The sequence below is a fragment of the Centropristis striata genome, chromosome 16, assembly GCF_030273125.1.
Source record: "Centropristis striata isolate RG_2023a ecotype Rhode Island chromosome 16, C.striata_1.0, whole genome shotgun sequence".
Classification (NCBI taxonomy): Eukaryota; Metazoa; Chordata; class Actinopteri; order Perciformes; family Serranidae; genus Centropristis; species Centropristis striata.
This window is the reverse complement of record NC_081532.1, coordinates 3,491,026-3,508,965: the sequence shown is the minus strand read 5'-3', so window position 1 is coordinate 3,508,965 and position 17,940 is coordinate 3,491,026. Positions and strand designations below refer to the sequence as shown.

General features: G+C 33.0%; 1 protein-coding gene across 1 annotated transcript in view; it reads left to right on the top strand.

Annotated features, from left to right (window-relative positions):
• Positions 1–15,366, top strand: part of plb1 (phospholipase B1) — a 29,912-nt gene extending 14,546 nt beyond the window's left edge. Inside the window, exons 29-43 of the mRNA XM_059352675.1 lie at positions 755–815; positions 903–961; positions 1,946–2,013; positions 2,465–2,508; positions 3,282–3,381; positions 3,470–3,521; positions 4,420–4,500; positions 7,914–7,979; positions 8,184–8,278; positions 9,670–9,751; positions 12,524–12,628; positions 12,738–12,833; positions 13,525–13,599; positions 14,468–14,502; positions 14,575–15,366. Coding sequence (XP_059208658.1) covers positions 755–815; positions 903–961; positions 1,946–2,013; positions 2,465–2,508; positions 3,282–3,381; positions 3,470–3,521; positions 4,420–4,500; positions 7,914–7,979; positions 8,184–8,278; positions 9,670–9,751; positions 12,524–12,628; positions 12,738–12,833; positions 13,525–13,599; positions 14,468–14,502; positions 14,575–14,797 — 1,242 coding nt within the window. The 3' untranslated portion in view covers positions 14,798–15,366. The remainder of the gene's footprint in view (positions 1–754; positions 816–902; positions 962–1,945; positions 2,014–2,464; positions 2,509–3,281; positions 3,382–3,469; positions 3,522–4,419; positions 4,501–7,913; positions 7,980–8,183; positions 8,279–9,669; positions 9,752–12,523; positions 12,629–12,737; positions 12,834–13,524; positions 13,600–14,467; positions 14,503–14,574) is intronic.
• Positions 15,367–17,940: the final 2,574 nt, after the last annotated feature.

Here is a 17,940-nt window from a genome sequence, read left to right as displayed (position 1 = left end):
GCATTGTAGGTGTCCAGACCTAATCTCCAATGAGATTTGGTCTGGTGTTAGCCAGGCTATCTTTTTTGGGTAATTTTGTGTCTTTTTTGGTTATTTTGTGTCTTTTTAAAAAAATGTAGTGTTTTTCAGTCATTTTGTGTGTTTTTTAATAATTTTGTGTCTTTTTTGGTAATTCTGTCTTTTTTTGGTAATTTTGTGTCTTTTTAAAATAATTTAGTGCTTTTCGGTCATTTTGTGTCTTTCTTAAGCAATTTAGTTTTTTTCTGTCATTTTATGTCTTTTTTTTTTGTAATTTTGTGTCTTGTTTGGTAATTGTGTCTTTTTTTTTGGTCATTTTGATACTGCCTCCAGCGGCCCCCAGGTAATTTGAGTTTGAGACCCCTGATCTAGATAATAATTTACCTATCAAATAAACTTATAATTTCTAATATTCCTGTCTTCACTATTCACACAATGAAGAAATATAAGGCTTTACTGTATCAGACCGTCTGCTTGGGTTTTATGTTTAAATTCTTATATTTATCCAAAGCAGACCGTGGTCAGTGCAATTACTGCTGCCTGTTTTGGTTTTGAGTTTGATTTTGTAGTTCCTGTAAATTTTTATATAATTTCTCTAAAACTTTGTCACAAGATAAAAAAGACACCACAGGGTTCATTTTTAGTTATTACTCAATTTCGACCAAAATTGTAGATACTGCAGTTAGACTTTGTAGGGCAGAATAAACACCTAATACATGTCTCTGTCATTGTTCAGAACTGGGGCAGTGACTTTTATTGTGCTGACACAGCTCCATCCAACTCTGTGCCCACTTCAGGTAAGAAATCCACGTGTTACTTAAATATTATCTAAAGGGAAATAGAGATGTTAGTTGTAAAACATGCTCATGTTGATCTTTTGTCAGCTCACAGGGTTCGACCAGCAGACATCAAAGTGGTCGGAGCTGTTGGAGACTCTTTAACGGTAAGTTTGTCCACAAGAATGTGATTATAATTGCTTCCGATTTTGCTGCTGTGACAAGTGAATTCCCCCGTTGTGGAATCAAAAAAGTATAGAATAATCTAATCTAATCTAACAGGGTATCCACGGGGCCTAAAAAGTCTTAAAACGTCTAAAATAATAATAATAATTTAGATTTAAGGCCTTAAAATGTCTAAAATTCTCTGAAAATTCATAAAATGTCTTAAATACAATTTTGAAAGGTCTTAAAAATGCATTAATGTAAGTTTAAAAAAAACCCCAAATGCATAAACTTCAGTCTCGCTTTTAAATGTGCTGATTTTTTAGGACGCTATAACAGAACTACAAAACAGAACTAACTTGCACTACTTGAGCATCCCGGTCAGAATTTAAGCTGTGAATAAATTCATTTACTTTGCAAGTTATTCCAAGCGTTCGATTTTCCTTCTTGTCTTTTTTGTACTTTTTGCCAGCATGGATGTAAAATGGGTCTCGAATTGTATTTATTATGGTCTTAAAAGGTCTTAAAAGGTCTTAAAAAGTCTGTAGTGACCCGATTGAGATCCCGTTCAACGTGTTTTACGTGCACAAATGAAATGTCCAGTCTCCATATATCAATAACTGAGTTTATTATAGCATCTCCAAACAAAGATATACTTCTTTCTTAAAAATAAAGTTATATTTCCAACTTATACATCACATTTCTGCAGTCAAAAAACTGTGTTAAGTCATGACATCTGAGGCACAAACAAAAAAACAAACAAACAAACAATCAAAGGAAAATGTCTCTTACAAAGTCTTAAATTTGACTTGTTGAGACTCTGTCTGATCTAATTATATTGATAGATGGAATAGAGTCTGTGCAATTTAATACCAATTGTATTTTTAGCCTCTGCTATTACAGCATTTTATTTGTCCTGTGCATCATTTTTCATACATCTTTTCTGCAAATGATTCAGTAGTGTAACAATGTTTTTCTGCCTGTAGGCCGGCTTTGGTGCGAAGGCAAAGAATCTCCTGCAGCTACGGACCGAGTACAGAGGAGTGTCATGGAGGTGAGAGACTGCACACCAAGATTGTTATAGTTATGGAAAAGTAACAAAATAATGACAACTAGAATTGAAAAAACATTTTCGTTAACTGAAATAAAAATAAAAAGTCTCTTAAAAAGAGTTTTTTAATAAAAGATAACTAACTGAAACTGTATTGTGTGGTTACAAAACTAACTAAAACTAACTAAAATTATAGTGAAAATGTCTTTTTTCATACGTTTAAACTAAAACTAAGCATTTTCCAAAAAAATTAAAGCTAATTCAAACTAGCAAACACACACTAATAACTCATTAAAACTAACTGAATTTGAAAAGAAAAATTGACAATGAAATTAAAACTAAAGAAAAATCCAAAACTATAATAACCTTGCTGCACACAAACTGTATGCATAACACATGTATGTGCATTGCATGATGTGATCATTTTTATTATTGTTTGTTTTTCATCCAAAAGCATCGGAGGAGACAAAAATCTTGACACTGTCACAACATTACCAAGTAAGTCCCACTTCTTAGCTGCACTGCAAAAAAGGTCTAAAAACCAGATAAAAACAGTAAATCTGAGGGAAATGATCTTGCTGCATGGACAGATAATTTACCTTGACAAGATTTCTTAAATTAAGATTATTAAATCTAGAAATAAGCATGTTGAAAGCTTAAAATAATAAATTAACTCTTAAAACAAGATAAATTAAAGCTGCCAGCAGTGATGAACTGGCCCGAGCAGAGTGACCTGATGATTATTTGGTTCTTACCAAGATAAAAAAAACTTTAGATTTAGAAGTGTTTGATAATTTATCTTGTTTTAAGAGTTAATTTCTTATTTTAAGTTTTCAACATGCTTATTTCTAGATTTAATAAAAAACAGAAAAAAATGTCAGAAAAACAGAAAAAAATAGTCAGAAAAACAAAGAAAATAGTCAGAAAAACAGAAAAAAATGTCAGAAAAACAGAAAAAAATTACCATGAAAAACAGAAAGAGTGCACTGCAAATTATTTGTTTCTTACAAAGATAAAAAAAACAAAAAAACATTGAGAAGCGTTAAATAATTTATCTTGTTTTAAGAGTTAATTTCCCATTTTAAGTGTTCAATATGCTTATTAGATTTAATAATCTTAATTTAAGAAATTTTGTTTTTAGACCTTTTTTTGCAGTGTGGGATGCAGCTTTCTTGTCCCATAATGCATGTTACTGTAGCTCCACTAGATGGCAGATTTGGACTGTAACAGAATTGTCTCTTGTGCTTTTTTTTCTACTTTTATTACATCAGATATCCTTAAGAAGTTTAATCCTAAAATCAAAGGAGCATCACTGGGACAGGGGAAGTTTAGGACTGGCTTCAACATGGCCGTATCAGGAGCTAAAGTAGCGTGAGTTGTGACATTTCTTTGATCTGTTCTGATCAGGATCTGTTGTGTTTTAAGCATTTTGTGCACTCATGAAATAAATATGTTGCAGAGGAATCCCAGGGCAGGTCCGCCAGCTGATTGACAAGATCAAGAACGATGCTGTGAGTTTAATAAATTCACACACTGGTGTCCCTTTGTGACTGCAAGCTATGATACTTTAACTCTATGGAGTCTTGGGCTATTTTGTCCATTTTTGAATCCAAAATGTCTTTTTTGGTCATTTTGTGTCTTTTTTAGTCATTTTGTGTCTCTTTTTAGTCATTTTGTGTCTTTTTTTCGTCATTTTGCATCTTTTTTTTAATCATTTTGTGTCTTTTTGTCATTTTGTGTCATTTTCTTTTTCATTTTGTGTCTTTTTTTAGTCATTTTTTGTCTTTTTGTCATTATGTGTCTTTTTTGGTCATTTTGTGTCTTTTTTTGTCATTTTGTGTCTCTTTTTGTCATTTTGTGTCTTTTTTTAGTCATTTTGTTTCTTTTTTTGGTCATTGTGTCTTTTTTTTTGTAATTTTGTGTCTTTTTTTTGTCATTTTGTGCCTTTTTTGTCATTATGTGTCTTTTCTTGGTCATTTTGTGTGTTTGTTTTAGTCATTGTGTCTTTTTTAGTCCTTTAGTCCAACATAAAATGTGATTTTGAATCTTTTTTTTACTTTCAAAACACTATCATGCTCAATAAAAATTTTAAATGTTGCAAATGTGACCAAAGGTGTCAAATCTAACATATAAGAGGGTTCCATCCAGTTCTATCATTTGATACTAAATCTATTTGAGCTTGTCTCCAGTTTTACTTGGTATATCATCATCAAACTGAAACTGGCCTCATGGAGTTTACAGCCAGAACTTTAGAGGTAAATTTACAGTAGGGCTCCACGCTGCTTTGTTTTCTAGTCTGATGGAGTCAACAAGTCTGGATGTGGTGCTTTTGGAGGGTTAATGTGCAAGAAATACAAATAAATCTTTGTTCCTTCTCTTGTTCTTTCTCCATCTTTTGAACAATAACAGGGGGTGAATTTTGAGAACGACTGGAAGCTGGTGACGCTCTTCATCGGCGGCAACGATCTGTGTCAGTACTGCAACGATCGGGTGAGTCGCTTTAAGAAGTCGTCACTGGAAAAAAAAAAAAGCAGAGTGATCCAATGGACGGACGGAGGACATTTTCAAAGCACTCCCCTCGGTTAAAGGAGTCTCCAGTGATCAATCAATCTATCAGACTTTATTTGTATTTAGCACTTTTCATACAAGAGATGCAACACAAAGCACTTTACATAAAAAAGGAGAAAATAACAATAATAATAATAAATAAATAAATAACGAAACATAGAAACAAGCAAACACCTCCATCCTATTAAAAACAAAGAACAAACAGAGGAAGCTCCATCTGAACATGGAGCAGAGAGGAAACACTGGAGGCAGCTTAGAAATTAATTAGATAAAAGATAAAGTAAGATAAAATAAAATAAGATGAAAATATATATATATAATAATAAATAAACAAATAAACAAACAAATAAACACAAATAAACAAAGAAAGAAAGAAAGAAAGAAAGAAAGAAAGAAAGAAAAAAGTAAAAAAGTAAAAGTCAATAATAACAATGGAAAGTTATAAATAAATAAATAAATAAATATAAATGTAAAAAAAGCTAGATAAAAAGATAAAACAATAAATAAATAAATAAATAAGAAATATAGCAAGATAATATATATATATATATATATATATATATATATATATATATAAATAGACTAATAAATAGTAGCAAACTGAGGAAGCGCCATCTCAACATGGAGCAATGAGGAAACACTGGAGACAGCTTAGAAATTAATTAGATAAAAAATAAAATAAGATAAGATTAAAAAATATATATAATAATAAGAAATAAATAAATAAAAAAGTAAAAGTCAATAATAACAACAATGGAAAGTAAAAAAAATATTAAAAAAGCTAGATAAAAAAGATAAAATAATATATAAATAATTAAGAAATAGAGCATGATAATATATATATAGACTAATAAATAGTAGCAAATAAATAAATAAAAGAGAAGATGTTATGAGCACAAGATGCATGAGCAGAAAAATCTCTAAAAATGGTTCCGGTAAAAGCCAAATTAGTCTTAGAAGTCTTAGAAATATGACCAGTTGTGAGGGGAACAGTCGACCAGCGTGTGATGGCGTGTCTCATGATATCTCTGTCCTAACGGAGCAGAATAATGAAGCTTTGTGAGCAGCCCTCCCCTCAGAGTTTTATTGTGTCAGAGCAAGATGAGAGCAGATGTGTTTCTGTTCAATGACCACATTCTGTCACACAAACAGCCGCATGAAACAGGCACACGGGCCACAGACAGGCCTTGTTCTCCACCAGGCAGAAAACAACAGAGGTCAACCCACTCTCTCTTCATCCTGTCTCTGTCTTCTTCTCTCTCTTTCTTATTTCGCCTCCATTTCCCTTTTTATCTCCCCCCTCTCTCCATTACTCCCCTCTCGCTCCACTGACAGTGTAGTCTCTCTTTTTAATGTTTTGATTTTTGGGGACGCTGTAACATAACTACAAAACAGAACTAAGTATAAAATACAATTGTGAAATGTCTTAAAATCGTATAAACTCGCTTTTAACTCTCTGGAGTCTGAGTCTATTTTGTCCATTTTTGAATCCTTTTCATGTCTTTGTAAGTCATTGTGTGTCTTTTTTAATCAGTTTGTCTCTTTTTTGGTCATTTTCTGTCTTTTTTGGTCATTTAGTGTCTTTGTTGTTAGTCATTTTGTGTCTTTTTTTAGTCATTTTGTGTCTCTTTTGGGTCAATTTATGTCTTTTTTAGTCAGTTTGTGTCTTATTTTGGTCATTTTGTGCCTTTTCTTAGTCATTTTGTGTCTGTTATTGGTCAATTTGTGTCTTTTTTAGTCAGTTTGTGTCTCTTTTTGGTCAATTTTTGTCTTTTTTTGGTTGTTTTGTGTTTTTTTTGGTCATTTTGTGTCTTTTTTGGTCATTTAGTGTCTTTGTTTTTAGTCATTTTGTGCCTTTTTAGTCATTTTGTGTTTCTTTTTGGTCAATTTGTGTCTTTTTTTGGTCATTTTGTGTCTTCTGTGGGGTTTTTGTCATTCTGTCTTATCATTTTGTGTCTTTTTTAGTCATTTTGTGTCTCTTTTGGGTCAATTTATGTCTTTTTTAGTCAGTTTGTGTCTTATTTTGGTCATTTTGTGTCATTTTTGTCTCTGTCTCCTCCTCCTCCTCCTCCTCCTCCTCCTTCTCCCTCTTTCTTATTTTGCCTCCATTTCCCTTTTTATCTCCCCCTTCTCTCCATTACTCCCCTCTCGCTCCACTGACAGTGTAGTCTCTCTTTTTAATGTTTGTGCTTTGAAGCAGAATATCAAAGCGCAGCATCAATTTAAGATGAGCTCTGAGACTGTGCTAGTGACAGCTTAGGGTTAGTTGTTGCTCGTACGCTCATACATGTTGCATGGCGCCGGCTCTTTGGGTTGATACGCACTTTTTAAGCTACAAACTTGGCCGGCTTCTCCTGAAATGGGCCTTAATTATTCTGCTCGTCTGTGGCCTCAACACAGAGCAGATGTCCATTAAAGCAGTAGTTCTTATTACTAATTATTTTTTATAATTGATTGTTACTTTTAATCTAAGTCCTTTGCTATCAGTTTAAAGGTCCATTCTGACCTCCTGAGTGTGTAACAGTCAGCTTCAAGCCAGAGACTCCTTGGAAAGTAACAACTTGATACTTTGGGATTTGTCAGAAAAGACACAAAATTACCCAAAAAAGAATCAAATGGACCACAAAATGACACAAAATGATCACGAAAAGACACAAAAAGACACAAAATTACCAAAAAAGACACAAAATTATCAAAAAAAGACACGAAATGACCAAAAAAGACACAAAATTACCAAAAAAGACACAAAATTACCAAAAAAGGACATTAAATGACCAAAATTACCAAAAAAGACACAAAATGACCACAAAATTACATAAAATTAAGCAAAAAAGGACTCAAATTGACCACAAAATGACCAAAAAAGACACAAAATTATCAAAAAAAGACCCAAAATGACCAAAAAAAAGACACAAAATGACTAAACAAAACACAAAATGACCAAAAAAGGACATCAAATGACCAAAAAAAGGACATCAAATTACCAAAAAGACCAAAAAAGACCCAAAATGACCACAAAGTTACATAAAATTAAGAAAAAAAGGACTCAAATTGACCACAAAATGACCCAAAAAGACACAAAATGATCAAAAAAAGACACAAAATTACCAAAAAAGACACAAAATGACTAAACAAAACACAAAAAAACATTAAATGACCAAAATGACACATGAACACCCCAGAAATCATCTCGTGGCCGCAATTGGGGTCGGGACCCCAAGGTTGAGAATAGCTGCATTAAAGGAAGAAGAGAGTTAATGTGTTCACTATGGATTGATTAAAATTCCTTGTGCATTGTGTGTGATTTAATTATTCTTTTGATCTGAAAACTACAGGCGACTCTGTCACCTCAGAACTACAGCCAGCACATGATGACCAGCCTGGACATGCTTTACAGAGAGGTATAAAGATGATGATCTGTCAAGAAATAGCTCCTGATTTAGTAAAAAATACAGCAATGGATTAGAAAAATAGATAAAAATGTTCAGTTTTCCCTCACAGACTATAAATGTTCCCTTACCTTGCCTTGAATTATCACTGATAAGAGAATAAATTCTGGGTTTTAGTCTTTGAAACTGTGTAAAGGTCATGTTTTCTCGCTCTAGGTTCCCAAGACTATTGTAAACGTCTTGGAGATCCTTGAAATTGAAGGTCTTCGCCGGATCAAAAGGGACAGTCTGGGGTGTAACGTGTTGCAGCAGTAAGTCCATCGATCCTCTCATGCTGAATCAATTCTACATGAATTAAGAGCTCTCAGTCCATTCAGGTTGCTCCTTTGATCAGCAGCACATCTCTTTATATTGATCAAACACCCAGTCAACCCAGCAGAGAAATATGTAATAATCTGCTGTTTAATAGAGGATAGCTCACACTGCAAAAAGGTGTAAAAACAAGGTAAAAACACTAAATCTGAGGGAAATGATCTTGCTGCATGGACAGATAATTTACCTTGACAAGATTTATTAAATTAAGATGATTAAATCTAGAAATAAGCATGTTGAACACTTAAAATAAGAAATTAACTCTTAAAACAAGAATAAAACCCACTTAAAACCACTTAAAACCAGAATAAAACCAAGAGATTTCTTAAATAAAACCAGTTTATACCACTTAAAACCAGAATATAATGATCTTGCTGCATGAACAGATAATTTACCTTGACAAGATTTCTTAAATTAAGATTATTAAATCTAGAAAAAAGCATGTTGAACACTTAAAATAAGAAATTAACTCTTAAAACAAGATAAATTATCTAACACTTCTAAATTCTAGTCTTTTTTATCTTGGTAAGAAACAGACTTTTTGCTGCCTGTTTATTGTTATTGTTCGTCTGTCTTGTAACTTTTGACGTGTGCTGCTGCCTTCTTGGCCAGGTCACCCTTGTAAAAGAGGTCTCGATCTCAATGGGTTTTTAATCTGGTTAAATAAAGGTTAAATTAAATGAAAAATAATCATCAGGTCACTCTGCTCGGGCCAGTTCATCACTGCTGGCAGCTTTAATTTATCTTGTTTTAAAAGTTAATTTCTTATTTTAAGCGTTCAACATGCTTATTTCTAGATTTAACAATATTTTTGGGTGATTTTACATCTTTTTGTTTTGTTTTTGTGTCTTTTTAGGTCATTTTTTGTCTTTTTTTGGTAATTTTTGTGTCTTTTTTGTATTCTTTTTTTTGTCTTTTTATGTCTTTTTTGTGATTTTACATCATGTTCCTTTTTTTTTTTTTTTTTTTTGTAATTTTAAATTTTTTTTCGGTCATATAATAACCAAAAAAGACAAAAAAATATACAAAAGAGACCCAAAATGAACCAAAAAATCAAACACTTCCCAAAATGAACCAAAAAATCAAACACTTCAAGGTAAATTATCTGTCCATGCAGCAAGATCATTTCCCTCAGATTTACTGTTTTTATTTTGTTTTTAGACACACCTTTTTTGCAGTGCAGATAAAATATGTATAAATTTTGCAGTGCACTCTGTGGATCAATAACAATGTGCACAATGCAAAAAGTAGCATTATGTATCAGTTCAGAGATGATTTCCCATGTGTTTTCAGAGCTCAGTTGTTTCTTTTTTCTCCTCTGATTCTTTAGGTTTGTCTGCCCGTGCTTCTTGTTACCAGGAGAAGATTCTCCTGAGCTGGCTGAAGTAAAACGGATCAATCGGGAACTACAGGTTAGCAGACTGGGACAGAGAGGTCAAATACGAGAACAGCAGCACTCAGAAACGGCTTTTGCTCATATTTATTTCATCTTAACTGTGCAGAATAATGCATATGCAGATATTGACACTAGATTGTTTTCACATTCCTTTGCTGATGGGGAAAGTGTCTCTGTACTCATCTTATGTCCGAGTTTATTGGGTGAAGAACTATATTTGGTAACTTCAGTGGATATCTAACTGGTCCCCATGTCTCTCTGTTTGGTCGTAGAACCACATGGATTTCTTCCAGCTAATCAGCAAAAATCAGGCTATGTTACTAGATTAAAGTGGCAAATCTACAAGAAAAAAAGTTGCAGATTTAAGAGATTTAAAGTGACAAATCTGCACGAAAAAAGTCACAAGATTTACGGGAAAAAAGTGAAAAAACAACTTTTTTCTTGCAGATTCACCACTTTAAATCTCATAAATCTGCACATTTTTTTCTTGTAGATTGGCCACTTTAATCTCGTAAACTTTTTTACCATTAATTTGAGATTTTTTTTATTATTAATTTGTAACTTTTTTTACCGTTAATTTGAGATTTTTTTCTTACGAATTTGTAACTTTTTTTACCGTTAATTTGAATTTTTTTTCTTACGAATTTGTAACTTTTTTTACCGTTAATTTGAGATTTTTTTCTCATTAATTTGTAACTTTTTTCTCAAAATATTACCCCCCTCCCCCGGGTCTGTATGTTTTTTACACATTCTGAACCTCTCCTTAAAAAAATCAAAAAAATATTAAATATAATATATGATATATTTGCATATAAGATGTTTTTTTTATATTCTCCAATATTCTCTAGGGTTGAAACTTGGAATTTGCAAGTATTTCAAAGAGTGTCCTATTAAGGGTTAAGATGTGTGCATACAAACATCCCAAACATGGATTGATCACTGAACAGGTCCACTAGACACAGACCCAGTGGAGCCACCTTACCTTCACCTACAAACTCTTACTCAAAGAGACTCGTCCCAACCAGGAAGAGACTCTAAATGACCACAAAGAAACATAAAACTCCTAGAAAGAGGAACGAAGAGACTACAAAGAAACCATAACAAGTACAGAGAGATGCAAAAGAGTTGCAAATCACAAAGAGACTCACAATAGCTATGAAATGGTGCAAAACAACCACAAAGACATTCAAAATGATTATGCAGCGAGACAAAACAAGTACAAAGAGTTGCAAAATGGCTACAAAAAGGACAACTACTGCAGCTACAAAATGATTACAAAGAGACATGAAATAAAGCCGAAAAGAGACTATCGGTGTCTTTGAATTTGATGGAGGAGGTGGTGGAGCCTTCTGCATGTTTTTGTCTCATCATCCGCCCACGATTACAACTAGTTTGGATGCCAATCATGCTCCAATATGAAACGTTTATTATTGTAATGTGCAAACATGAAACTTTTAGTGCACATACACTGGAGGTTTACAGGTACATCAAAAAAAAAAAATAGAATGTCGTGAGAAACTTCAATATTTTTTGTCAATTATTTCTGAAAGTGAAACTTTCAAGCCTGTTTTTCTTTTTATAATTCAAAGTTTTTATTATATTTTCATTATTACAACAGACAAACGAACATCGAACAAAACAGACAGAATGGAGGTCATAAAAAATAATAAATAAAATAAAATAAAATAAAAAATAAAAAATAAAATAAATTAAATAAGAAATTAAATAAATAAATACAAATACAAAATCTGAAAATAAATTAATTAAAAAATAAGACAGGCAAGTGAGTAGGCAAGGCAGGCAAATTAACACATCTGTCTCAAGCCTGTATTTGTAATAATATATATGTAATATATGTAAAAATGACTAAAAAATACCCAAAATGACCAAAAACAGATGCAAAAATGATCCAAAAAGACACAAAAATGACACAAAAAGACACAAAAATGACCAAAAAAGACACAAAATGATCAAAAAGGAAACAAAATGAACAAAAATAGATGTAAAAATTACCAAAAAAGACACAAAATTACCAAAAATAGATGTAAAAATGACCCAAAAAGACACAAAAATTACGAAAAAAGACATAAAATTACCAAAAGAGACACAACATAACAAGAAAAATACATACCATTACCAAAACGACACAAAATTTCGATGCAAAAATGACCTAAAAAGAGACATAAATTTACCAACAGAGACACAAAAAACCACCTGTGGACTCACATATTAAACTTCTTCACAATATTCTAATTTTCTGAGACACTGGGTTCTGTTTTCATTATCTCTAATTCACAATCACGAAAATTACAAGAAAAACAGGCTTGAAATATTTCACTCTATGTGTAATGAATCTATATAATGCATTAGTTTCACTTTCTGAAATAATTGACAAAAAATATTTAACTTTTTCATATTTTGATGTTTCGAGATGTACCTGTGTAAAAAAATACACAAAATGAACAAAAATAGATGCAAAAATGACCAAAAAATACACAAAATGACCAAAAATAGATGTAAAAATGACCAAAAAAGACACAAAATGACCAAAAATAGATGTTAAAATGACCAAAAAAGACACAAATTGACCAAAATTGGATGCAAAAATGACACAAAAAGACACAAAAAAGACAAAAAATATTGAACTTTTTCACGATATTCTAATTTTTTTTAGATGTACCTGTAATTAATCCACAGTGTAGAAGGAGACATCCCATGTTCAAACGTCTGAAGTGAAAATATTTTCATTTTTAAGATATTCTGGATTCTTTTGTTGTCTTTCTTGCAGGACGAGACAGAAAACTTGGTGTATGGAGGTCGCTATGATGGGAGAGAGGACTTTGCTGTGGTGCTGCAGCCTTATTTTAGGAACACTGTTGTTCCTCTGAATGCTGTAAGACCTTCATGCACCTTCACTGCAATCTGCATGTACAAACATATATATTAGCTTCAGCCCTTTCCCTGGAAGCACATCATTCCTCTGTGTATTCCTTCTTCTCCAGGACAGCAGACCTGACACCACCTACTTCTCTGAGGACTGTTTCCACTTCAGTGAGCGGGGACATGCTGACATGGCTGCAGCTCTCTGGAATAACATGGTGAGTTAAAGGCTACACTGCAAAAAACCAACTGACCTGAAAAATAAGAAATAAATAACTAGAATTAAGCAAATACATGCTTGAAACAAGTAAAATTATCTGCCAGTGCTGTAAGTACATTTTTCTTTGAATAAATAAGTAAAAATATCTTGGCGCTGGAAAAACCAATGATAGCTTGAAATAAATCCAAATATACTTAATTTGAGCAATTGTGGCTTGAATAGCCGACTGTAGTAACATTAAAATAAGCCAGAAATACTTGAAACGGGCACGTTTTGGTAGAAAATGCTTTTGAAATAACATTCAAACTACATGAAACAAAAATTCTCAATTGGAGCCAATATTTTAGGTAAAAACTCACCAAATTTAACAGTTGAATAGCTTGAAAAGCATGAAAAAGATCACAATGTCAATCCTAAAAACAAGACTTTAAACAATAAAATAAGCACATAATAATAATACTACTAATTAAATAAGCACAAAGATATGGTCAGTAGGTAAACTGTACTCAAAACAATATAATTATTGATAGATAGAAGAAGAAAATACTTGGTAAGCTTCATGTTTTTTGCATTGTACCTGTTTGTGACAGGGGAAGGGTTGTGAATAAGTCTTTCTAAATGACCACATCTCACTGCCATTTAAACGTGTGCTGAGCAAAGATACACTGTGTATTGTTTTTTATCTCTAGTTGGAGCCAGTGGGTAAAAAACAGACGTACAACGATTTCACATATGGCAGAAATAAAGTCAAGTGCCCTACTGAGGTAAGAAGAAATATCTTGGTTTTATTCTGGTTTTAAGAGGTTTGAACTGGGTTTTATTCTGGTTTTATTCTTGTTTTAAGTGTCCAACATGCTTATTTCTAGATTTAATAATATTAATTTAAGAAATCTTGTCAAGTGAAATTATCTGTCCATGCAGCAAGATCATTTTATTCTGGTTTTAAGTGGTATGAACTGGTTTTATTTAAGAAATCTCTTGGTTTTATTCTGGTTTTATGTGGTTTTATTCTGGTTTTAAGAGGTTTGAACTGGGTTTTATTCTTGTTTTAAGTGTCTAACATGCTTATTTCTAGATTTAATAATCTTAATTTAAGAAATATTGTCAAGGTAAATTATCTGTCCATGCAGCAAGATAATTTTATTCTGGTTTTGAGTGGTATGAACTGGTTTTATTTAAGAAATCTCTTGGTTTTATTCTGGTTTTATTCTGGTTTTATGTGGTTTTATTCTGGTTTTATGTGGTTTTATTCTGGTTTTATTCTGGTTTTAACTGGTATGAACTGGTTTTATTTAAGAAATCGCTTGGTTTTATTCTGGTTTTAAATGGTTTTATGTGGTTTTATTCTGGTTTTAAGTGGTTTGAACTGGGTTTTATGTGGTTTTATTCTGGTTTTAAGAGGTGTGAACTGGATTTTATTCTGGTTTTATTCTTGTTTTAAGAGTTAATTTCTTATTTGAAGCGTTCAACATGCTTATTTCTAGATTTAATCATCTTAATTTCAATCATCTTAATAACGAGAAATCTTGTCTAGTGAAATTATCTGTCCATGCAGCAAGACCATTTTATTTTGTTCTTAGACACCCGTTTTTTGCAGTGCATGAATAAGACTTTCCCTCTTGTGTTTTCCAGGAGCATCCTTACATCTTCACAAAGGTGAACAGCTTGCCCAGTTCAACCACCACTGCAGCACCAACAACACACAGCACCGCTTCAACTCACACATCCACAACACGCAGCCCCACTTTAACACATACATCCACAGCACCCACAACTCCCAGTACAGCCCAGCCTCTCCCCCCTGGCTGCACGGAGAGTGTCCCAGTGTGGCTGGCTGCTGTGCTGGCTGTAGCGGCTCTTGTGATTGGCTGGGCCGTCACCTGGCTCCTCCTCTCCTGCAGAGCCAAGAGAAACAGGCAGAAGATGACGGCCGAGGTGGAGATGAAGGCCACTGTGTTTTAAAGGTGCTACTTCCTGTGTTTTTGCACACTGGACTATTCAAGGACCGCAACTATAAAACAACATTGCAATATTCAAAGTGATTGTTGTGATAATAAGGCCATTTTTCACAACAACAGATGATGTATAGACCTGTCTGCTTTGACTAGAGAAGTTAATTATTGTCCTTGAACCACGGAAAGTATTACTGGATGCACAGGTGGTAAAGGTGCACCAGACTCCACTTAATGAAAGCAATAAATAAGACAAAAAATCACACACATTTATGCATTCAAACCTCATTGAGGCGAAATGTGTTTTTAATGTTCTAGCTGGTCTAACAACCCACACCAACCACTACAAATCAAACACAGTAGATATCATGTGCAAGAATGAAATTACTGCCTGCCCGTTAACTTATTAATGCTGTTATATGTATATTTAATTTTATTAAAACAGTCAGTAAGGATAAAGGGTGTCTATGCTGTACAGATTGTAAAGCCCCTTGAGGCAAATTTGTGATTTGTGATGTTTGGCTATAAAAATAAAATTGTCGACTTATAATGAAACTACAAATGATTTCAGTACTGTCACACTCAGGGCCGGCCGTTGGTGTTGAACAGCTCTTCTTGCTGTTTCATGGAGGGGGGAACTCCTGTTTTTGTTTGCCCATGGTGCCAACCATGCTATATAATACAACTGTCTGTCTATAGAATTATTAACTTACAAGTAAAATCGCAAAGAAGCACAGCTGGAGACAAGAGAGACAATGAAAGTGCAAACTGTGCGAAAAATGTGCTGAACTGTGTTAAGCTAGGGTTGCTTTATTTCAACCTAGCTAGCAAGCTAATACAAATGAAACGTCTTCAGACAAAAAGGCATTTGAAAAAAGATTTGGACTTCTTCTCCTCCTCTTTTCTTCTCTTTCGATACTGCGCACCGGAGAGCTTTGACGGCAGTTTTCATCTTGCAAGATTTATCAAAACATAAGCTGTCTGTAACTTGACCTGACCTCTGTGACAGTGGTCTGACCATCTAAAGGGGGGCAAGGCAATGACCACACGTCACGTGACTCAGCACCACAAGTGAGAAAATGTCATTGTTTATCTGTTTCTTTATTTGTCGCTAGGGCGACAATGGGCACCAAAAATTATCATTCGAGGGTGACTGGCAGCGCCCCTCCAGCAGATGGCGCTCTAGGCAACCGTTGCCTATGTAACCTGGATTTTCATATAAAAGTTTTGGATTAAACTCTTCTTAGATGTAAATAGGAATCTAACATTATGTATTTGAATGTTTTCTTTTTATATGTATCTTAATGCCTTTGATTGTAAATTTGTTATTGTTTTTTTGGGGTTATTTTGGAATAAAAAATTGCAATCATTCATAAAAACTGTACTGTGATTGTTCATGTGACACTAACCAGCCCTGACATATTATTGCCATTACACCTTAATGCTATTTATTTAAGATACACAGGAAATACAGAATATTATCATACCATAAATTACACAAACCAGCCATGCACAAAATATTCTGCTTGGATCAGAGCACACATCAGCCTGCATGTATTATCATCATCATTACCAGCACTGAGATAGCCCACTGATAAAACATGAAAGAGGTTATTTTATGACCTCTAAGAGTGATGAAAGCAGCTGAACGCTTTTGTTGATAATGTTGCAAGCATACAGGAGTGGAAAGTACATTTACTCAGCTACAAAATAACAGTTTTGAGCCCTTTGTACTTCACTTGAGTATTTTCATTTTGTGCTTTAACATTATACTTTTAACTGTAGTGCATTTAATTGAAACCTGAATGAATGAACAAGTGAACATAAAGTGTAAACAGTAGTCAAAAGTAAAGTGAGGTAGGGATATGATATGATATGATATGATATGATATGATATAATGTATTGCTACACATTGAACTACCCAACAATATATAACGTAATTAACATCATAGACTGTATTGATGTTTTGTACAGTCAATGAATCTAAAATACATCTATAAAAAAGTTTATTATTCATATTAGCACCACCTAAACCGACTACAACACTACACTGCAAAAAACATGAAGCTTACCAAGTATTTTTTTCTTATATCTAGCTATAGTATCTTATTTATATTGTTTTGAGTATAATTTACCTATTGACCATAGCTTTATGTGCTTATTTAATTATTAGTATTATTATTATGTCCTTGTTTAATTTTCTTATTGTTTAAAGACTTGTTTTTAGGATTGTCATTGTGAGCTTTTTCATGCTTTTCAAGCTATTCAACTGTTGAATTTGGTGAGTTTTTGCCTACAATGTCGGCTCCAATTGAGAGTTTTTGTTGCATGTAGTTTGAATGTTATTTCAAAAGCATTTTCTATCCACCAAAACATGCCTGTTTCAAGTATTGCTGGCATATTTTAATGTTACTACAGTCTGGCTTTTCAAGCCACAATTGCTTAAAATAAGTATATTTGGATTTATTTCAAGACATCATTGGTTTTTCCAGTGTCTAGATATTTTTTAAAACTTATTTAAAGAATTCTTACAAAGAAAAATTCACTTACTGCACTGGCAAATAATTTTACTTGTTTCGAGCATGTGTTTGCTCAATTCTGGTTATTTATTTCTTATTTTTTTGTCAGTTGGTTTTTGCAGAGTAAAATTCTTTTTTACAGGCTGTATTATGCTTTTTCTGCTTTTCATACTTTACATACATTTTGATGATAGCACCTTTTCTTCAGTGTCCTCTTTAAAATCTTAAGACCAATTTATTTGTATCAAAATGTTTTTATAGTTTTTCATTTGTCTTCTCTGTACTATGATTTTGTGTCTTATGCCTTCTTGTTTTAATTTTACCCTCATTCTTTCTTGATTTTGTTTCACCATACTGGGTATCCTGCTTTTACGTTCCTTTGTCTCTTAAATCACTTTGTAAACTGTTTTTATTATAACTAAAGTAAGACTTTAAATACATGACTATGGGATGGCTATAGTACCTAGTATGTCAACTACTATATCTGAATACTTCTACCAAAAGTGTGCCTTTTTAGATGGATAGAAAGACAGCAAAGTACCTTCTTTCACATGCTGCTACAGCTCCACTGTCGTAGGGACAGATATAGAAAATATTTCCTACCACATGCCATCACACTGTACAATAACAGCT